The sequence below is a fragment of the Dromaius novaehollandiae genome, chromosome 19, assembly GCF_036370855.1.
Source record: "Dromaius novaehollandiae isolate bDroNov1 chromosome 19, bDroNov1.hap1, whole genome shotgun sequence".
Classification (NCBI taxonomy): Eukaryota; Metazoa; Chordata; class Aves; order Casuariiformes; family Dromaiidae; genus Dromaius; species Dromaius novaehollandiae.
In genome coordinates, this window is record NC_088116.1 from 12,653,944 (window position 1) to 12,676,480 (window position 22,537).

At 44.7% G+C, this 22,537-nt stretch overlaps 1 protein-coding gene across 5 annotated transcripts in view; it reads left to right on the forward strand.

Moving 5' to 3' along the window:
- MTMR4 (myotubularin related protein 4) overlaps positions 1–16,955 on the forward strand; it is a 59,734-nt gene extending 42,779 nt beyond the window's left edge. For all 5 annotated transcript variants that reach the window (XM_064523485.1, XM_064523487.1, XM_064523486.1 and 2 more), the window contains 12 exons: positions 2,433–2,546; positions 8,379–8,575; positions 8,882–9,010; positions 9,338–9,449; positions 9,862–10,057; positions 10,537–10,722; positions 11,498–11,668; positions 11,793–11,947; positions 12,333–13,566; positions 13,964–14,074; positions 14,389–14,477; positions 14,881–16,955. In XM_064523485.1, the coding sequence (XP_064379555.1) occupies positions 2,433–2,546; positions 8,379–8,575; positions 8,882–9,010; positions 9,338–9,449; positions 9,862–10,057; positions 10,537–10,722; positions 11,498–11,668; positions 11,793–11,947; positions 12,333–13,566; positions 13,964–14,074; positions 14,389–14,477; positions 14,881–15,058 (2,872 nt within the window). In that variant the 3' untranslated portion in view covers positions 15,059–16,955. The remainder of the gene's footprint in view (positions 1–2,432; positions 2,547–8,378; positions 8,576–8,881; positions 9,011–9,337; positions 9,450–9,861; positions 10,058–10,536; positions 10,723–11,497; positions 11,669–11,792; positions 11,948–12,332; positions 13,567–13,963; positions 14,075–14,388; positions 14,478–14,880) is intronic.
- The last annotated feature ends 5,582 nt before the right edge of the window (positions 16,956–22,537 follow it).

The window sequence follows — 22,537 nt, forward strand, 5'->3', positions numbered from 1 at the left end:
GCTGATAATGTCTAAAAATGTAGTCTTTGTATCATGTCATGGCGCTTCCACATTTTATGTGGAAGCAACACAAGTTTTCCACTGCAATTTCTGCCCTCACAGCCTTTCTGACTCTCTCTCAGCCTACTGCAGGTGTTGTTTCTATCATGCTCTGGTGGTTAGTAGAGTAGCCCTAATGCTTTTCTGTTTCTCTTTAGCCTTGGGGTTTTCAGTCCATGTGCATGTTTGTTGATACTGGTAATTTAAACCTCTCCCTTTACTGTCACACTTTTTACACATAATGCACTACATATTCACTGCCTCAACCTATTATGGTCTTGCTATAAAGCTCATACCATGAAACTCAGGGCATCACTAATAATCTCCCTTGTATCAAGTTTATAAGATTCTGATAAGCCAGCAGCTCATTTATCCTGGCTCTTCAGTTCCTCTATTTTATTTTTTGGAATTCTAGCCTTAAAAGCACATGTGCATTTGTCTTGATCTCACTACCTTTTTTTTTTTTTTTTTTTGTACCCTTCTTAAATTGTGTTAACATCTTGAGACTGTCCTTTTATTTCTTATCTGAATATTATTGCCTTCTGTTTTATGCTTTTCCTAAGATGAAGAGTTTTAGTGACTTAGCTCTTAGAAGATGGCGATACCAGCTCAGTTTTTAGTTTCAGACAGCTCTTGTAATGTTTAATCTTCTGTTTTGATTTAGATGAAGCCCAGTCTATAGATTTCAAGTATTCCAGAGTTTCCTCCAGATCTTAATAGATGCTAGCCCGCCTTCATATACCGTATACATATTGAAATCAGGCTTCTCTGATTCCCTGTCCAGTTTTACATGTGGAATCGGAAGCATTTCAGAGAATGCTATCACAGACATCCTGGTCTTCAGCTTCTTACCTGACAGCTTAAATTTTGCTTTCTAAATGCCCCCTCTGCACTCTGTTTTTACCCCATGGACCCCCATTGACTTCTTCCTAGGGCTTTCCAAGAAGTTGTCTAGACACCATGTGAGGTCTGCCATTTTCTAACATGGCAGGCAAGTCCTCGCTAGCATCACAAACCACATATCACTAACTGCTGTGTCCTGCCTATTGCCATCAGCTGCGATACTGCACTGAAGGGATAACTTGGACTCAAGGGAACACCAGGCCACCATCTGGAATTTGCCTGCTGGATTGTTTCCCCCTCTTCAGCTTGCTTCCTTTCTGCCCTGAAACATTCCTTCTAAGCAACATGGCTTATAGCCTAGAGCCGAGACTGCTCTTTGATGTTCCTTGTCAGTTTATGTCTTTGTCTGCCTGAACTCCTGGAGTTCAGCTGGTCTGGTATTGAGGCAGCGCTTTGTCTGTGAAGCCTGCAACCTGCCTGCCTGGCATGCAGCCACATGCTGCAAACCCAGGGGCAGAACGGTTGCAGCAGTAACCAGGAAGTCCCTGCTCTCCTGGATTTCTAGCTGTGCTTCATTTTACTTGCATCGCTCTCTCCCCTCCTCTCCAGCATATTGCTTTGCTTTCCACCTCTTTCCCTTGGCACTGCTCTTGCCTTGCTCTTAATGTACTTGAAGTTGGGGTTTTTAATGTTTTTCTTGGGACTTAAACATTTGAAATCTTATGGCCTCTTCCTTCCCCGTTCCCCATCCCCACCCCTAAGCTGAACTTCCATTTCAGCCAAACTGCTTTACATTTAATTCATTCAGATCTGGGACTCCCCTTGAATTGCAATTGCAGGTCTGCTCGTTCACGAGTTGAGTCCCCTCTGCTGATTAGCTGTATGGACTTAGAATTTTCCCAGGTGACCTGGTTGGTAGGGACTTACCCATCACATTCCTTTCACTGCTGGCATGTATTTAGATGTAAACTAGGAATCTAATTTCTGGCACTCCACCAAATAACAAGATACTCTTTTAGACCTCCCTTATATGATTTTATTATGGCACTCACTGAATCACCATTCCCATCTTTCTGGGCAGAGTTAAGTCTTTGTTGTATGTAAAGCTTATTTGTGATAATCTACCTATTTCCTGCAAGGCAGAAAGTGCCAGAATTTCATTTAACAGAAGCTGCATGTGTTTCTGGCTTTAAGTGGTGCAAGAAAACTGAGAACCTGTTCCCTTAAAATGTCATATAAACTTAAATCCCGAGAATGTTCCAGGGGCATCCTTGGGAAGTACTGGGTTTGTTATCATAGTCCCTGGGATGAGGCCTGAGATGGAAGGAGGCCATCTTCCCTCAGCTCATTCTTCAGTGTTTTCTGGCTCTTCCTCCTCATGTCTGTTTCGGTAAAGTGTCAGTGTGGGAAAAGTGACCCAAAGTTCTGCCTGCTTCTTAGCTGAGTTTGGGGAAATCTGAGCAGCTCCTGCTTTCTGTCTCCACATGATTTATCCAGTGCAGATTCTGGTTGCCGAGTTCTCATCTTGCCATGTTGCCTTCTTTTCCTAGGCTTTGTTCCAGTTATCCCCAGAAGCTGCTAGTTCCTGTCTGGATTACTGACAAGGAGCTGGAGAACGTGGCTTCATTTAGATCTTGGAAAAGGATCCCTGTTGTTGTGTACAGGTAAAAACCAAACCAAACCAACACTTTTCCCCCCCACCCCACAATAGCTGTCCTTTCCCTTAGTCTTTTGTACTCAGTGTTGTAAAGCCAGGCTTAGTGGAGTGTGTGTACAGGGACGTGGAATGAAGGGAGACTGTGATAGCTACTTTCAGTCCACAGGCAGCCACCTACCTGAAAACATGCCTGCTATCAGGACCCTTCTTCCTCCCAGCACACACGTGAGCCTTGCTAGGAACTCGGTCTCTGATGATAAAGCAGGATGTTCTCCAGAAGGGAGAAACAATGTTCCAGGAACTATTGCTTCTTTCCTGCTTTCAGTTACCTATAAAGATGTGGGTGACTTACCTTGTATTGGAGATGCAACAAGAACGCAATCTGGAATTAGGGTTCTCTTTCTGTGAATTTTGAAACTTTTTCTAGGATTGGTACTTGCTTAACTGCTACTTCTAAAAGACGTCTCAGCCAAAATAGGCCTGCTGTATGGCTCTTCTATCTACGAGGTATTAAGGCCTGGATATACCTTTTAATACCCAACTGGAAATCATTTTGTTTTAGCTGAGTTCTGAGAGTTCAAAAACACATACTTAACAGGTAGGTCAAAATGTTTGCACATAGCTGGAAGCTGATTCTGTTCTAGCTGGTAAATATGAACAGTATCTATTCCCCGAGCAGAGCAGCCTTCCAGAAATAACACATACTTACTTTAGAATGCAAAAGGCTATGCAGAAAATAAAGTGAGGTTTTGGGAGGTGATGTCTTATTAAACAACTTCTAGGAGAGTGACATGTCTGAAAGAAATAGAAGGTTAGTTGAATAGGTGGACAGGAAGATACCTCATGCACTTCATTGTTAGCAGTTACTAAATCCAAATACAAAAAGCTCTGAAAATAGCAGAGTTGCACAACAAAGGAAAGTGCTGAAAAGTACAAAACCCAGGAAACAAAACCAATGAATTTACGCATACCTTAACTCTACATCTTGATGTTACATTATTTGTTTTTAAGTGCTGGCAAAAACACAGTCGATTCTTACTGCAAGAACTAAATTCTACAGCAAAGTAATAATGAACTGTGGTTATCACATTACGCTTTTCCCTCTTTGTAGCCAAGTCAGCTAAGTAGTTAATTGTATTTGTGACATCTTTTAGTAAAAGAACTTTTTCTTTTACTAAAAATGGTCTGGCACTGGAGACTGTCCCATTGTGCATCCCCACCTGAGGGCAAAGATGTGACTTTTTGATATTCTCTCAGAATTATTCTGTTTAGAGTTTTATAACATCACTGTAATGGTACCCAGTAATATACAGGCTGAGCTGTAACCCTTTGCAGCTGTGGATCAGATTACAAGATGCTGACAAGTTACATTACAAGATGGGACAAGTCATGAGTGCTTGCCCATATGTATCTCATTTCCATGCATTCTTTAGCCTTTGCCCTGAAGGTTGAAGTTTTGGCCAGCAGAGTCCAGAGGGTCATGCCTGCTTCTGGAGTGTTCTTGTTCTGTACTAAGAAAGAAGAGAAGACGTGAACAGCCTAGCACTCAGCTCTGTGGACAAGTGGGCTTGGGTGAATGCGTCCCAAGAGCACTAAAGTGCTCAGTGACTCAGTAACTGCAGGACTATTTAGTAAAGTTGAGAGATTTTTGAGAACAAGGCTGAATTCACTGGTTCACAGTCATATCTGTAAATCAGATCATACCAAATGTATCATGTTACCAGTTTCCATAGAAAAAAAGTGCAATTTAGCTTTTTAAACATGGTAGAAATACAGGTCTCCATCTTTCTGTCCTCACTGGAGATGCACAGCAGGAGCCTCCAGGCACAGTCCATTTTTAAAATAACGCAAAGGATGCAATTAATTATTTAGCTGACTACAAAGGGAGATGGGTACTATATGCCAGGTACTCCTCATTACTCTGTCTGCGCAGTCACTTTCATAAGACCTTGAGACTATGCTAGCAAGACAGTTCCTCACAGATGCTCGGGAAACTACCTTTGCCTGCAGTCATGCTGCAGTGAGTGTCAGAGAAGCAGCAGGGAGACAGCAGACAGCATTCCAGCTCCATAGCTGAGCGCTCAGTCTCAGGCCTTCTGGTCATGAAGGAGTGGGCCAGGCCTTTAATCCGGAGACTTGGAAACTAAAAACACTTACATAAAGGTTCCCAGCTGAGATGCATTTAGGTGACAGCTGAGAGGCAGCAGCTTCGTAAACCCTCTGTCAGCTCTTTCTTGTGTTTTAAGCTAAGCTGCTTGACTTCACGTTGTGGAGGAGCGCTCATCTGGCCAGATTAACAGAGGGAAGACTTAAAAGCTATTAGCTACTACTTGGATGATGGTTATAGGTCGGATGGCATGTACTAACAGATCAAATGTGCTCTACGCATGTGTTCTGAATGAGCCTGGGGCAGAGCTTAACTTATAGAGGCACCTTTTACTCCAACTCTGAATTCTGAAATGGCCTCAAGACTAAACTGAGGATCCCTAAGGAATAATTATGTCCACAGAAGTTAAAATGCTATGGCACATTCCACCTTTTCAGCTCTGAGAAAAAGGAGCATTACTCTTTGGGGAAAATCTCTACAAAAGTCCCGAGCAAGAAAAGAACTGAAATGTTTCATATGCCCATGCTGAGAACAGTTGCAAGAGAATATAGAGTCAAGGTGTGGGTACTACCCTGACTTGGGAAACACAGCAGTAGCTCAGTTTTGGCTGGCCCACTGACACTTGTCACACTTTCTGCTTGCTGATCTCTTCGTGCTCATCAATGCTGGCCATGTTTTGTTTTGTTTATTGGCACACCCTTATGTCTCTTGAAACTGGCTACCTCAAGACCATCCCCTGCCCAGCATTTGTTGCACTGCTTAGTTTGTGCTGCCAGGAAGTTTTCTGAATTTAGTCTTACTTTTTGGCTATGTCTGTAGCACTACATTAAACAGGCTGCTACTGACTCCATGTTCAGGTGTCCTCGCACAGTTCACATCTACACAGTTAAACTCTTCTATCCTCTTTCTTCACCCCAAAGCAGTGCCATCACATCCAAAGAGCCTATTGGAAGCAGTTCCCAGCACAGGACCTGTGTTTCTCAGGTACTGTCTGGGAAAGTGCTAGTTGGCACAGGTCAGAAACTGTGGGTGTGCTAACAAACAAGCTTGGATGATCACAGGCCAGTGCTCAAGTCCACACCTTGGCTCTGTTTCGTTTACTAGTATAAACAAAGCCTTTGCTGCCGTGTATGTTAACCATTCTTCAGCAATCCTGAAGTCAGTAACAGATCTCCTGGGAGTGACTGCTCCATAGTTTGCCTTGCAAAACAAAGCAGTGCCAGTGGATGGCACAAAAAGAAAAAGGACAACAATGTTTTGTCTTAGCTGAACATGAATATGATTTCTTGGGAAGTCTCTAGTTCAGAGGCTTCATCAATATTATCTAGCTGTTCAGAGCAATAATAAATTTTCTTGGTTGACTGTTAAGTTCCCTCAAGAGAATAAGGAGATTTTGTCTCTGAGAAGTACAATTACTAGCAAAACTCTCTCTGCAGACTGTTGCAGCTGCTGGTGAGATTGTGCACCACTGTTGGAAGGACATCTAAGCCTCGCTGCGTTTTCTTGGTCTGCTACCTTACAGCAAATAACGTGAACTGTGGGATGGCAGAGTTCCTTCTAAGGGGGCAGCCGCATGAGAAAAAAAACTTTCACGGGCGTATCTAACAGCTGTAACTGACAGCTAAGCAACCTTTGAGTGATGGGTTGAAGCTTGTGCTAGGGTGCTTTTTAGGATTTAGACCTTCATGTCCCCTTTTTTGGCCAACGATGCAACTTACTTTCAGAGGTGTAGACCTAAGTAAAAATGGTTGGAAGGGGTTTGCCAGATTCTCTGTCTATGTCTTTATGTTCTTACACCAGCTCATCTTCAGAGAGCTGCTGCAGGAGGGACTGTGGGATAGGGAGAGGCAAGTGTTGTGACTCTGAAGCACTGAGGTGCTGGGGCTGTCCAGTTTATTATCCTGTCTCTGAGAAGGGCCAGGGACCAACAGTAGAGGCTCAAGGAAGAAGTTTAACAAATGGGACAAGTATGCAGGTATTCTCCCCTGGTATATATTTGGAGCAACCAGTAGCTTACATACTTCCTAAAGGAGGTATTCAGGAGAACATGAGATTGTTTTTTCATGGTCACTTTATGGACCTACCCTCCATGAATTTAGTGCATCTTGGAACCAATTTATACTTCTTGGCTTCCACATCACCCTGGCAGTGAGTCTGTTATGTCTATTGTGGGGAAAATTTTTTTTTTGTCTGTTTCTAAACTTTTGGCGTGACCATTCCAGTATTCCTCTGTGTTTGTATTGGGGAAAAATAAGGCTAATCTCACTTTTTCCTATTGTTCTTGATGTTTTATGCCTTTCATATCCATTCTTGACCCTCTGTTGTGATGGAGTCATTGCCAACTTGAGTTATCCCTATAGTGAAGCTATTCTATACCTCTGATTGTCCCTTCACCCTTCTCTGTAGTGTTTTGAGTACTATGCTGAGTACTATATTTGACTACTACATCCTTTTTGAAGTGGACGAGTAAGAAATTTATGTAACTTTGAAGATGTAAGCATAAGATGTATTGCCATAATGTTGTCTGTTCTTGTCTTTATTCCTTTCTTAATAACTCTTAACACTTTCTTAACCTTTCTGCTTCTCTTGAGCATTGAGCTGGGGCTTTCTGAGAACTAGACCGGGGCTTTAAAGTCTTTGTCCTGGGATTTGACAGCTGTTGTATACCTAATTGTTTTATATTATACCTAGGGATACCTTTTGCTTATCTGTAAATACTTTTCATTTATCAATATTAAATTTTACAGGCTATTTTTATTACCCAGTATCATGAGATCCTCTGCAACTTTTCCAGTCAGGTGTAGACTATCCTGGATAATTTTGTATCACCAGCAGACTTTGTCACCTAATCGTCCACCATCTTTCCAGGCCCTTTGTGAATGACTTGACTAGAATGTTGATGTGAAAAATGAACATTTATTCCTACTTCATACCTTCTGCCAGACCTTGATTAGTAACAACTAGGGTAGGGTTCACATTTTAGGAGTTATTAATAACACCAGCTCAAGCCTCCACCCAGAAACTAGCCAGTCCGGTGCTTAGTGAGCTAATCTTTGTAATTTACAACTGATAAATCCAATGGCTTAACAACCAGTGCTTACCTGAAGGGAGAAAAATAATGATAATGGGAGGATAGGATAGTATGACAATAAGTAACTATTGTTTGCCCGAAGTATGACCATAATTATTTAAAATTCTCTTCCTCTCTAGTTTCTTAGGGGGGTAATCGCTAGAACAACTAGCAGCTTCCCCCTTGTTGCAGAAAGTCCCCATTCATTTTAGTGGCTGTCAGGACCTGGGCTGTGGCCATCAATCCTGCGAGGGGTTGAGGCTTGTCTGAGCTGCGGCTGACCCAGGAGCTGCCGCCATCCAGGGGCACAGGCTGTCCCTGCCTGCCACTCCTGCAAACGCTCCAGCGACCTGCTCATCTACAATCTCGTTTTGCCAGCCATTCCAGCTCCGTTAGCCACTCCTGTTCTACTCACAGCCATCTGCTGTTCTCCACCACTGCGATCCGAGTGACAGGCTCCATGCCACTGCTGTTATGAATAATGTTTATTTGCAATGCCCTGCCCTATTTCACTGCTGGGTTGCAAGGGTAGATGCAGTAAATAAAGCAGTGAGGAAGGTTGCACAAGTGCTAACTATATGTAGATAAATGAGGAAACTAATTTGCTGTGGTCATTCCTCACCTCTTCAGTGGGGCTCATTAGACTCTCACCTCCTTTGCAGACATGTGCGCAACGGGGCAGTGATTGCACGCTGCAGTCAGCCTGAAATCAGCTGGTGGGGCTGGCGCAATGCTGACGACGAGTATCTTGTGACGTCTATTGCCAAAGCCTGTGCCTTGAATCCTGGAATAAAGGTATCTGGTGGTATGCCGCACAATGGAAGCAGCGATGGCAGCGAGGCCTGCGATGCTGACTTTGGTGAGACAGCATACTCCCTTTCACTGTTTCCTAAAAGTGGGGATTATGCAGTGCTTCCTACACCTTAGTGTTGGTAACAGGTTATGGGTGAATCTGTGTTTGCTTTTCTGACAGCAGAATATGGGGCTGTTATAATGGAAGACTTAAACTTGATATCCAGACTGATAGTCTTGGCCATATCATCCCTTGACTGTAATATGTGAGGCAGGCCTTTGAGCCCATACCTGGCCGGTGTTTGGTTGCAGTGGAGAGGCTGCCGTAAGAGGGATAGAGGTGCCACAAACTCGGTCTGTGCTGTCTCTGCAGACTCATCCCTGACTGCGTGTTCAGGTGTGGAGAATGCTGGAACTCCTCAGAAGCTGCTGATTCTTGATGCTAGGTCCTACACTGCGGCTGTTGCCAACAGAGCAAAGGGAGGAGGTTGTGAATGTGAAGGTACGTTGGGCTAAACAAATCTCAAAACACCTTCCTCTTGAACCTGTTTTATTGATTGGGTCTTGGAGCACAGTTTGGACCAGGTCTGTGCTTTGGTATGCATTCTCTGGGTGCATATTCCCCTTCTCAGTACTACAAAGTTCAGTGTCCCAGATATATTGCTGCTGGCCTGCAAGGCTTTTCTAGAAAAAGTGCCTACCTGCTGCTGGAGATTAGGAGCGGTGCTGGGGAAGGGGGACACCAAACCACATGTATGGAGATACTTGCTTCAGTGGCAGCAGCTCTCTCTGATTTTTTTTTTTTTTTTTCTGTCTGTGTTGTATTCAGAGTATTATCCAAACTGTGAAGTTGTGTTCATGGGCATGGCCAACATCCATTCCATCCGGAACAGTTTTCAGTATTTGCGTGCTGTCTGCAGTCAGGTGCCAGATCCCAGCAAGTAAGTGACCTTTCTCTCTAGCTGAATTGGATGCCATAGCTGTTAAGTCCCGGAGGATTTTTTTCCTCCCTATCCCTTTTCCCTCTCCCAGAGTCCCATCTCAGAAATTGGAGGGATAGGAAAGTGCTCACGATGTTTGAATGCTGCCCATTTTGGTTCCTGGTAATCCAGAAGGGATGGCAGCACTGGGAGACTTAATTATGTGCCTTTTCTGAGGGTTTCAAAAAAGACTTCAAGCAGTTGTCTGGGAAAAACTGAAATTAGCTGTTGGATTCTTTGTACTTATTCCCAAGCTGGCTGACTTCTCTTTTGGAGGTGGTTTTCATTGAGGACTCCAAAAAGTCTTTGGATAATGTATTTTTTTCACTGGAAAGCTACGCAACCATTTCCTTTCTTTTTGCTTACTCTCTAGCTGGCTTTCAGCTCTAGAGAGTACCAAGTGGCTGCAGCACCTTTCTGTCATGCTGAAGGCGGCAGTTCTGGTCTCCAGTGCAGTTGACAGAGAGGGCCGTCCAGTGCTGGTGCATTGCTCAGATGGTTGGGACAGGACTCCACAGATTGTGGCGCTGGCAAAGATTCTCCTGGACCCTTACTACAGGACCATGGAGGTATAAGTTCTGCTACTCTGTTGTTCTGTATCTGTTAAAAGGCAGCTTTTGTCTTTTGAGTCTCTGGAGGAAGAATGTGGGTAGACTTGCATTTGGCTAATCAGCAGCTTAGTGGAATTTCAGAGCTGCTATTGTGGGTTGAGTTTTTCCATATACTCTTTCTGTCTGTTTTCCATGAACTGTACCTCATGCTCACACCCCTGCCCAGCTTGAAGTACTCTGGTAAATGTTTTGTTGTGTTCAAGGTTCAGCTACTTCTCTGCTCTTACTGGTACATATGCCCAAAGCTGTTTGATACAGAGATAACAGCTGCTATTTTGTATTTGGAAATCTCTGACTTTCAGGTAACTTTGCTGCCAAACCAAGCACTAATGTAGCCTCCTTTCTGGCCCTGCACTGCCGATAGATAGGACTTGCCTTGTCCTCCCTAAGTGCCTGCAGCAAAGTTGCCTGCAGTTAACTTTCTCCTTTATTCACAGGGCTTCCAAGTGCTTGTTGAATCAGACTGGCTGGATTTTGGTCACAAGTTTGGTGATCGCTGTGGTCACCAAGAGAAGGTAGAAGATCAGAATGAGCAGTGTCCAGTGTTTCTCCAGTGGCTGGATGCTGTTCATCAACTTCTGAAGCAATTTCCTTGCCTCTTTGAATTTAATGAAGCTTTTTTGGTAAGAAACATGCACGCAAACCTCTCAGTTCCTTGCCAGATATGAGCAGAGGTAGAGGGAAGGCCATGACATTTTATGCTGCTCCAATTGAAAGAAAACAGAAATTGAATTCTGTAAAAATGGGAAAATGTTTGAGTACTGCTTGGACTTTCTACTGGCATGCCAGACATAACATCACTGTGTAGGTCCAGCCCTGCCCTTTAGTGGTGATACTTTGACCTGCTTCAGTATGTGTGATGCTTCTGTCTGCTTCTCTTCAGCTGCTTGCACTTTCCTCCTTCTCCCAGTGGATGTTACAGGCACCGAGTCCCTAGCGGGTTGCACAGTGGTGAAGATTTTATATTCTCTGGATTTTTTTTGTATTGCATTTTTCTCTGGGTTCCCTTGTAGCCCTGTGAATTCAGATGGCTTCAGCAGCACTGTTTTGATCAAAAGCCTGATTTTGCATCTCAGAATGATATGAGTCTGAAACATTAAAAAAAAAAAAAGTAAGGGGAGTGATAGCTATTAATCTCTAGCTTATCAAATAATATGGGTTATGGTTATACAGGGATGAATATGTTATTAAAGTGATGGTATCAATCAACTGATCTAAGTGACTCCTGTTGCCATCCTGTCTTTGTCCTGCCCTGTGTGATGGAGAGGAGAGCAGCGAGGTAACCAGCTGGATGGGAAGCATGTGAGCGGTCCCGGAGGAGTGGAAGATGTTGCCCTTAGAGATAGGAAACGCTGTTTTCCAACAGCTCTGACGATCATTGCTCTTTTGATGCTGCAGGTGAAGCTGGTGCAGCACACATACTCCTGCCTGTATGGGACCTTCCTTGGGAACAGCCCATGTGAGCGAGAGATGCACAACATTTACAAGCGTACCTGCTCTGTGTGGTCCCTCCTGCGGGCTGGCAATAAGAACTTCCACAATCTTCTCTATATGCCAGGTTCTGAGCAGGTAAGTAAAGTTCCTGGCCTAACTCTCCAGGCTCTCTGCTGGCCAGGCATGAAGGACAGCATGGAAGAGAGACTGAAGAGGGTTTTTTTTTGTGTTTTATCTCTGAACATAATTGTTATTGCAGGTGCTGCATCCAGTGTGCCACGTACGAGCACTGCATGTCTGGACAGCTGTGTATCTCCCAGCTTCCTCCCCTCATCCTCTAGGACAGGATGATATGGACATTTACCTGCCCTCTGGATCTCAAAGCCAGGAGTTCAGTGGCAGATGTTTGGACAGGTAAGAGACTGGAGCCCCAGACCAGGTTCCTTCCTAACCCCAGGCCTTTTTTCTTTTTTCCCCCCCTTCTTGCTCATTATATTTTCTCTGACCAGTCTTACCTACTGTAGCTGTGATCTTTGTTCTGGAGAACAAGAGCTCTGTGGCATTGTTCCAGCCACTTGGAGAAGAGCATGTACAGCTTCCCAGTGCACCAGAAAAGGCAGACTGCTGAGGCCACACTGTAGTGTTGTGGGTTTCAGCTCATGCTGCATGCCCCCCCACAAGCACACAGCCCCAGTCATCTGTAATGAGGAATGCTTCCTTTGCCTCATCTCAGTTTCAGCTGAGATGAGGGAAGTCTTAGGAGTTTTGTTTTGAGATTTACTTTGGTTCTGGGTTCTAGATTACCAAAGACAAGATCTATGGATGACCTGCTTTCAGCCTGCGACTCCAGCAGCCCACTGACACGCACATCTAGTGATCCAAACCTGAATAACCACTGTCAGGAAGTCAGGGTGGGCCTGGAACCCAGGCATGCTAATGCTGAGAGTGCTGAGCTACACCTGGGAGAAGGCAGCGTGGTGGCTGCAGCAGAGACGCAGCAGAAAGCAGAAGAGCAAGAGGAAAATGCCCCTCTGCAAGCTAGCAGCAGTTCTAGCGGCCATGCTGAGCACCAAGGGCAGAGCGAGCAGCTGAGCAGCTGGGCTTCTGTGCCAGCAAGCAGTATCTCTCTGGCAGCAGCAAAGGGGAACGGAACATATGTAGCGGAACCGGATGGTGTGCGCCCAGCTCCAAATCCGTCTGGACAGGAAAATCTTGACAGAATTTGCACCAGTTCTGGAAAGCAGTTGGAAGCCTGCCCCCAGGAACCTTTGAAGGCTACTGGTTTGGTATCCAATGGAGGAGCCTGTCCCAAGAAAAACATTGCCTGTCAAGACATTCCCAGCCAGGAGTCCCTCGCTCCAAGCACTGCTTTACAGGATACCCCAGGCCCTGCCCTGGATGAAGACAATTGCAAAGGTGATACTGGAAGGAGTAGGCCTTGTGAGGAGCCTGGCCGGCTCGGGAGAGCTCCTCTAGAGCAATGGCGTAAGACCATTTCCCAGAGCCAAAGCAGTGAATTCTCCTTCCTGGGATCCAACTGGGACAGTTTTCAAGGAATGGTGACATCAGTCCCCAATGGGGAGCCTGGACCCAGACATCTCCTCTCCTATGGCTGTTGTAGCAAGAGGTTGAACAGCAAACAGCTGCGGGCACCGGGCCTGTGCCTCAGTGGCCCATGGTCTACCAGAGAAGGTGCGAAACCCTCGGTCTGCTCTGGCCATGTTGGCACGTATTTTGCAGGTCCTGCAGGGAAGCCCAGCCGTTCGTGGCTACCCTGCCACCTGAAACAAGCATCTGGTCCTAAGCATGTGCCACCAAAATGTCCTTCTCCTGTGCCTCCTCTCTACCTGGACGATGATGGGCTCCCCTTCCCCACGGATGTGATTCAGCACAGGCTGAGACAGATTGAGGCCAGCTACAAGCAGGAGGTTGAACAGTTGCGCAGGCAGGTGCGAGAGCTGCAGCTGCGGCTGGACATACGTCACTTCTGTGCCCCTCCAGCTGAGCCACCGATGGACTATGAGGATGACTTTGTAAGTAACTGTCTCTGACGCTCCAGCAGTACAGCTCCTGGCCAGCGATGGTCCTTGCACCTTCCCCCTCACACTGCCCTCCCCATACCGTGGTTCTCATTCTCTTACATTTGGAGTGGGTATTTAAGACTGTTCCTATGCTTCTTTGGCCCCTTTCCCCTCTTGTTGACATGCCATGTCCTCATGTTATGCAGATGTAAGTCTGCTCTCCTTTCACTTCTCGAGGGCCAAGCAATGGTTCCTGTATGGTCCTGAATTCATCTGCCTTTTGCTGCCCATATGGGGAACAGCAGAGCTGCCCACATTCCCTTCACGAGCATTGTGGATGTGGCTGGAGGGAGGGAAGGCCCTTGACTGAGGCAGCTGAAGGAATTTGTGACTTTGGCTCTTTTTGCAGACATGTCTAAAGGAATCAGATGGCAGTGACACTGAGGATTTCTGTTCCGATCACAGTGAAGACTGTTTGTCAGAAGCAAGCTGGGAACCTGTTGATAAAAAGGAGACTGAGGTACATGTCCTGTTATGACAGCTGTAAATGCAGAATGAGAGAATGTTTCCTTTCTGGTAGTTAACTTTGGTGACAGCAGCAGAGAGTGAGTTGGAGACAAGGTGTAAGAGGTTCAGCATCTTCCCATTCCTGTTGTGTCCAATATAGCAGATGGGATGTCAGAGCTCTTGGGTATCGTTCTGTGACCTGTGGGACAAGCTCTGTGGGCTAGCATGTTTTGGTCTAAAGCCACATCTCAGCCTGCGCTTCGGTCCTAAGACACTGGTTGGTGTGGTGTACAAATTTAAACTGATAAAGACTGGTGTTTGCCCTAGGTCACACGGTGGGTTCCAGACCACATGGCCTCGCACTGTTTTAACTGTGACTGTGAATTCTGGCTGGCCAAACGGAGGCATCACTGCAGGTAAACAATATTTTCCCTGCAGTTCCACTAGTCTTCCCTGCCTGTTTCTCACAGACATCACAAAACCCATCTCTGCAATGTTTGTTCCCTTCAGCTCCCAGCAGAAAGTTTTAGATCTTTCCTTTATTCATCAAGCCTTGTGTAAACTCCTGGTAGATTTCCAGTCTTCTATGTTGTTCTTGTTTCCCTTTTCCCAATGTCTTTGATCTTTCTACTGTGTAATAAATGCCTGAGTCTCTTTTCAGTGCTACTGAAGACCATCTTAAATACTTTTAAGAAACATGTTGACTGGGCATAAGTAAGGCTAAGACTTCACTGCTGAACTGGATCCTTTGCGCTTCCTGAAATTTTGCTGTGGTGTTCCCAGCTCTCTCTGCTCACTGCTTTTCTTACTCCTTGACAGGAATTGTGGGAATGTGTTTTGCGCTGGTTGCTGCCATCTGAAGCTGCCCATCCCTGATCAGCAGTTATACGACCCTGTCCTCGTTTGTAACTCCTGTTATGACCATATCCAAGTGTCTCGTGCCAGGGAGCTCATGAGCCAACATCTGAAGAAACCCATCGCCACAGCTTCCAGCTGAATGCCAGACAAGGGACCTGTCTAAGCCCAGCCTTTTCTCTCGTGGGTTTGAAGGGTGACTCTGCCTCCACTGTAATTGTGAAGGCCTTTGGTGCAACACGTGAACACCAAGCTTGAATGAATGCACTGTCTTCAGCAGTCTTATTATCAGTCTGGAGCAGAGGAGCTCAAATTAGAGAGTATGGTGTGTGTCCCCACTCTGGTACCGGTGGGTCCGTACGTTGTAGTCTGACAACCTAGGGCTAAAGGGGGGACTGCAACCTCTTTCTTCTGTGGGCTGGAAAGCAATGTTTTCACAGATATTGCCTGTGCAAAGTACCCTCAAAGCAATAGAAAGGCATGTTTAGAACCAACTCCCCCTACAAAGGCAGGCTCTGTACAAGAAGGAAGAGGGCAGACTCCAGGCAGTACCATGTACTTTGGAAGGATCTCAGCCTGGAGCAGTCTTGTAGATTCTCTTTCCATGGAGTGTGATTTGCGATCAGCTTGGTGAACAAGACTCATTAGCCATCACTAACTGATTTTCTCTCAAGTGTCGAAGAGAAATTCATTCTGGCTGAAAACAGGCCAAGCAGATTTTGCCTGTTTTCACACTCTGCTAGGATTGGTGAATGCACTTGACTCTGCCCCTGCCCCCCAGCACTCTGGGGGGAGATGGGAGATTGGCTTTTTCACTTCCTGCTCTGCCCGTCTGCTTTGTCCGCAGTAGTGTCACAGCCTGGTGCGAACACAGGAATGGCACCCTGATCCTCTCCTGGCATGGAAACAGAACTCGTGTTCCTGTGTTGCTCCTCCTCCCCTTCCTGCCCTCAGCTCTCCAATTCCTATTGCTCTTTATCCTGAAAACTTGATACCTTGAGGGTATAGGCCATAACGTGTTGTTTTACCTCCTGGAATGTGCTGTCTGGTGTATGTGAGGGTTTCAGTCCAAATGCTGCTATATATTTCTGTGCACTTAATGTAACCCGAAAAAGGGAGAATGAAGCATTGATACCAAAATAAGGGTGGGGGAGGACACTGGCTGATATAGACACTACAGTCTGTGCTTTTCACTTTAGGATGTACAACCAAGCTACAGTGATAGACATGACATGTGGCATCTGTTCAGTCATGGAAACAATCTCTTTGATTTTCCCCAGTGCGACTTAAAATTCATCTTGAATTTGACTTCCTTTTTTGTCTCCTGTACAGTGGTCAAAGTTCAGAGTTGCCAACTTGTAATTGCCTCTCTACTTCTTCCTTAAACTAGGGAGCAGGAATCCCAACTCATTCTAAGAAAAAAGGAACAGGGTTTAATGAGCTGAGACTTCGATGTGGGGGGAGGACCTATGAGGGCATTTGGTCTAACAACAAGGCAAACTACTTTACACTGCTACAATCTCTGAGTTTTTGCAAATGGTTTGTCAGCTCCAGCGGAGGAAATGGAATAATGACCCTTTCCTGCACTTTGACATGTCAGCCTCTGGTTTTGTGAATCCCGATAGTGCAAGCAAAGCTAGCATCATCTGAAGACCCTGTACTTACTTGGACTATGCTTCTTTTCCATACTGGGAACAACCAATATGGCTTTGGGAAGAGAAGGCACCTTGCTTCAGATTCTCCCCTGCCTTGTACCTTGCAGTCATTGCCAGACATGGAAGAGTGACCATGGGGCTGGAAGAAGAATTTGGGTTTGGCCCTGTTTTGCACGTGTTGGAGTGACTGCAAGCAATAAGGAAGCCAGAAACTAGGTACTCCTGGCCCTTCAATTCAGGCCATTAGTCCAAACTGCTTTTAGCTCTTGTGAGTTTCAGCGTCACAATGTGCTGGCCAAAAACTCTAAAATCAGTTCAATAGCATTGTGACAAACAAAATGTGCTGTACACTCAATACAGTTCAAATAAAATCTCTATATTAGTGCTGCTGCGTTTGGACTCATTCTTCAGTTTGTAGTGTATTCTTCTTGCACAAAACTTTCCTAGCTGTTATTTGCTACCGTTTCCCTTGATTAAGGTTTGTTAGGAATTTAATATTCCTTCTCACAAATAGGAGTCAAGGGTAGTGCATGAGGCAAACTGTGCCATGGTCTTCTACTTTGAGGACTTGTGCTTTTTTCCTAACAAAGCCTCAGGTGCCCAGTATACCAGCCACTCCCACCTTCTCCCTTGATGACTCCTTTCAGGAGAGCTGTTAGGGAGGATTCACTAGCTATTCACCAACATTTTTGTACCCTTTATGCCTGATAAGTTGTATCAGCTTTGACTGTCCCTAGGGCTGGGATGATTTCACTGCCTTCAATATCAGCTGGATCCTCCTGGATCAAACCACCAGCATATGTGGGTACAGTACCATTTACTTGCTTTCCATGTAACTTGTGTGAGCTTAGTTCATGTGCATTTCCCTTCCATACCTGACATTTGGCAGTATTCTTCTGTGTAGAATGACAGATAGGGACCATTGTGCTTAGCTGGCCTGATGTGCCAAGGGTTACACAGGGAATCTCGCATCAAGTCTGTAAGCTGGTGGAGGGGGGAAGGAGAAAATCTTTAAAAGTCCCTCTTCAATTTAAAGCAGCTACAGGTCTTAAGATCAACCAGATCCTGGTAAGCTAGTCCTATAGCTGAGATCAGTGTTCCCTTTAGATGAATTATACCAGAATCCTTTGTTGCATTAGAAATATTACCAGCACGAATAGCTTGTCACATTTAAAAATTAACCAGCAGCCCTGGAAACAATGATACAAAAGAAGGTCATCTCTCAATGCAGTATTTGTGAATATGAAGCATGAATGATATTAATACAGGGAAGTCTCCTGATTTACTTCCAGTCTTAGCAGTTCAAAATGGCATCTTGATATACAGTAAAAGACTGGCTGCTGGGACTGTTCAACAAGCAGTCTCATCACCAGCTTGAACAACATGTTAGAGGAATTTTCTCCTGTGCATTCAAGGCTGAATGTAGGTATTTTACTTCAGACACTCGTGACTGTTGTAATGTCAGACTGGCCTTGCCAGCAAGGATACTTAATGTTTGTGGGTGTTGCGTACAGAATAAAACATTGTCACTTAAAGAATTTAAAGTCATGATTTGCCAACACGGTCAGCCTGAAGTAATCTGTGTGTTGAAATGTGTCTAAACAGGACTTGAGAAGTCCTGATTTTGGCCTACCACAAACAGTGAGGTCAAAGCCTTCCCATATTAGCACAGTTACTGCCATGAACTCTCAGAAAATTAACAACAGGAACCACTTATGATGTACTACAATATCTCATCAACCACTGAATGAAACAAACATAGATTTAGGTATAATGAGAGGCCAAGTCCAGCTTGCGATGGTTGGATATTACTTGGCTGCTGAGCCATTAATAGATAGTACTAAAACTGCAGGGATTGTGAAAATTCATGTTAAGCTTCAGTTATGAAAGAAGAAGGGAAAGAAAAAGAGGAATGTGATATGTGGCCTTCTTGTAACCCCTGAAAGTAATGAATGGGAAACAGCTTAAAGTGTGTGTGAAAGAGAGCATGTGCACATGCAGGGATGAGGGCTTTATGTGGGGTACATTTGACCTATTTCAATTCGTTCTATTGTTAATGTAATATTTAAATAATAGTACACGGCTCTCTCAAAACTTTATGCTTCTATGACAATGAGCTTTGGGCACTTCCATTTGTTTGTTGTACGTTGTGTAACTACATCTCATAAGTTCAAAGTAATGACTGCTTGATATTGCACTTAGATAAAAGATGCTATATTCAGTACCCAGTATGTTTAAAAAAAAATCCATGCACTAAGTTCAGAGCATCACAGATTTTAGGTCAGTCATGCACTTGATTTTACCCTCCAATGCAGCATAGTTTTTACTTAAATGAGCATATGCTATTCTTTCTTACTCAACCCTGGCAGGTGCAAAGGAAAGAAATCTGCGTGAACCTGCTGTACTGGCCCATTAAGCTGAGTGCTCAGGCAAGATGCCAGCAGCCTAAGGGTAAACCTGTGATGGGGGGGATGTTTACATACTTTATATGTCCTGGGACAAAATATTCATTGTTGCAACCGCTGTTTCCCTTTTGTGACTGTAGCCTTACAGTAAAGTGCTCTGGCCACCTTCTAATGAAGTAGTCATGTTGTTCAAAAACATGTTACAAAAACTGATACAATGGCAGTGAACGATGTCTTTTCACTCCTGGACTAAAAAAGAAATGTAGATGTATTTCCATTTAGATTGACAGAAAGAAAAGTTTTGTTTTCTTTATGCCTGAAAAGGTACTTGCCAAAAGGAAAGTATTTGGCACAGCTGTAAGTATCTGCAAATAAAATGCACATGTATGGCTTAACACAGATTCTAGGATACACACTGTGCACGCATCTTCCTTTTGAGTGTGTGGTAAACAAACTATCTGCCAAAAGTCAGTGATACTGAAAGAAAGGAGGCCTACAGCTTTGCAGACTTGTAACAAGGGAGCATCTAAAGAGGAACAGATTCAACAGTCAACAAGGCCAAAAGGGACAATAGTAGCTGCCTTAAAGCTATGTAGCTGTCCCCTTCAGGCTACCTTCATCCGCAGCTGATGTAAAATTATGGCTCGTGTGACCCGGCATGAGTAGTGAGGTGCTGAAAGGTGCAAGCTGTTGCTTCTGCCTGGAGCATGCAGCATTCTGGATACAATGTGCTGCTGATGAAAAAGCATCACTCTTTCTTAAAAAAGCCGTTCGTTTGTTTTGAAGCTATGGGCTCAGCTGCAAAGTACTGAAGGAAGCCCTTAAAAGGGACCTGTGTTTCTGGGCTTTAGTTTTAGGGACTCTGTAGTTTTAGGGACTCATTCTCTGGGTTTTAATTATGGGCTACATATTGCTGGATCTGGACCAAGTTATGGATAACATTAAAAAAAAACCCTATCCCACCTTCAGGCAATTATAGTCTTGCATTCTTGCTGCAAGAGGAGGGAGAGGACAAGCCCTTAAATCATTTCATCAAAGTAATGCAAGGGAAAATCTCAGGAATGCTTTGAAAATGCCCTGAGAATTAAACTTTTCTTTTGATTTTCAAGTTTACGTTCAAGTAAGCTTTACTTAAAAGTTTCAGCTGTTTACACTGAGCAACCATTACATAACTTTTAAGAGGATAAATATTCCAGAGGAAATAAAAAAGCAAAGTTCCCTGGGAAGATGGCTTCATCTTTACATGGGTTTAATGGGTTCACTAGAACTGTAGGCCATTAATTTCTTGAGTAAAGCAACATGCTTCTATGGCCCAGGATTTTATCTTTGACGACAATGCTGACAAAACGTCTGCCCTCTCCTGCTATTGCTACTGACCCAGAATAATGATAAATGTACTAAGTCTGCCAAAGTCATGCACACAATTCGACTGAAACAGAGTAATAATCAGCTAGTCTGCTGAAAAAGAGGCAAAAATTTATTTTGTAATCCCTCCCTTTCATAATTTTTCCTTGTCCTATGTTCTGTTTTACCTATATGCTTTAATTCGAAGTGGGGAGCTGTTAGTGACATCTCTCCTCCCCACTCCACCCCAAATATTTAAGATAGTCACAATCTAACATCATATTCCTCACTTCAGCTCTGTGGAAGAACAGAACAGTTTTACTTTCAGTTTATAAACAGGAACAGTTTCCCATCACCGTTTATTTGATCTTGTCCCCTTTCCATAAATTACTGCACTTTATTGGCCTTGGTGGTTTGGGAGCTGTACTGTAAACCAAAGCAACAAAGAAGACTTCAGTTAAAGAAAGGGGTTTTTTTGACATTCTTGCCAAGAAATCTTATGACAGCTACAAGACAATATATTTAAGGCCATAAAACATGCAAGGTGCTCAACCTATTCACTACTATCTTGTGCTGAGGCCAACCAAAGATAGAAGAATATCACTTTCTCCTCTGTGTTACTGCTGGTGACCCATGGATAGGATGCAAGCAGACAGACTCTTCCTTTCCTGGCTCCTTTCTCCTCCTCCCCTTTGGGTTTGTAAGAGAGGTTCTCGTTCTAGAACCATAAGAACAGCTAACCTAGGTTAGAAGGAAAGCCCCGCTAGCCTGTGTCCAATCATAACTAACAGGAAAAACCTTGAGAAGAGTATGAGAGGGCAGACATATACTGGTATGGCTCTGAGCTTCCAGCACTCCATGATTTCAGGACTACCAGAGACAAAGGTGCTATGTTTAAGAGCCTTGAATGGACTTTTCTTTATGAATATACCTAATCTTTCTTTCTCCAACCAGGTAAAAACTTCAGTATCCAAAACATCCTATGGTAATTAGTCCCCTAGTTGCCCTGTGCTTTCTGCGATTAAGTATCTGATTAAGTTTCTTGTATGTCCTCCTAGTTCTTCCATTACAGTCATTCCATGCTCACCTTCTTTGTATCACCTACAATTTTAGACTTTTTTCATATCATACAATGAACTCTGAAGATTTCTGCTTCAGTGGTTCCTTCTGGTAAAGCTGGTCCATACCCTTGATCATCCATGCTGACCTTCTCTGTCCCATTCTAACTCTCCTAAAATCCCTTTGGAAATAGGGGATGCCAGAACTGCAGTTTTTCATGAGTGGTAACAATCAGAGGTCATCACTGTGCACATAAAGTTAGGATTATGTATCATAGGTGCATCACTATATTTATTGACACTGAATTTCATGTGTGCATTGCCCAAATCACCAAATATTATGAAGTATTTCTGCAGTGCTATCATCCTGAGGAAGTTAAGATGATAAGCAGAAGTCATCACCTCATTCACCAACTTTTTCTCAAGATTATTTGTGCAAAGGCCGGACACAAGTCCTTGGTCCCTGTGGGATTTAATTTCTTTCTGTGAAACCTGATGATTTAGTCCAGCTCCTTGTTTCCTATTTTTTGACCCATGATCTCTCCGCTATGGAGGATTCCCTCTGATCCGATGGCAGCTCTGTTTCCCAGGGAGTTCTCGGTGAGAGACCTTGACAAAAGCCTTTTGGAAATCCAGGCAGCCTGCTTCATCTCAGTTCCCCACCGCCCACATGCCTGATGACTGCTCCAAAGGAATCATCCTTTAATAAACAGAGTTGTGAGGCCGGACTTCCCATGAAGGCCACGCTTTCCCCCAGTATGTCTTTTTTTAACATGTTTCCACAAATCCTGGTTGATGTTAGTGTGTCTACTCACGTGCTGGTTCATGGACCTCCAGACTCCCCCCGGACACCTCTGTCGGCGCGGAGGCAGTAGCAAGCAGGAGGGCACAACCTGCAGGTCCCAGTCACCGATGTCCTCCCGAGACCTCTGTGGAGCTGCAGCTGGCACCGCTCCGCCCACAGCCTTCAGGTGGCCCCTGGATCCGCTTGCCTGGGCCGTGGAGCTGAGGTGGGCAGTGGGGCTGGGGGCTGCCATCGCCGAGGGGAGCCACCATTGGCACCGAGGGGGCGACAGGGCCGGGGCGAGCCAATGCAGGCCTGGGGGGGCCGCTGGCGCTGAGGGGAATCACCAGGGGGCCAGCGGGGCTGAGGGGAGCC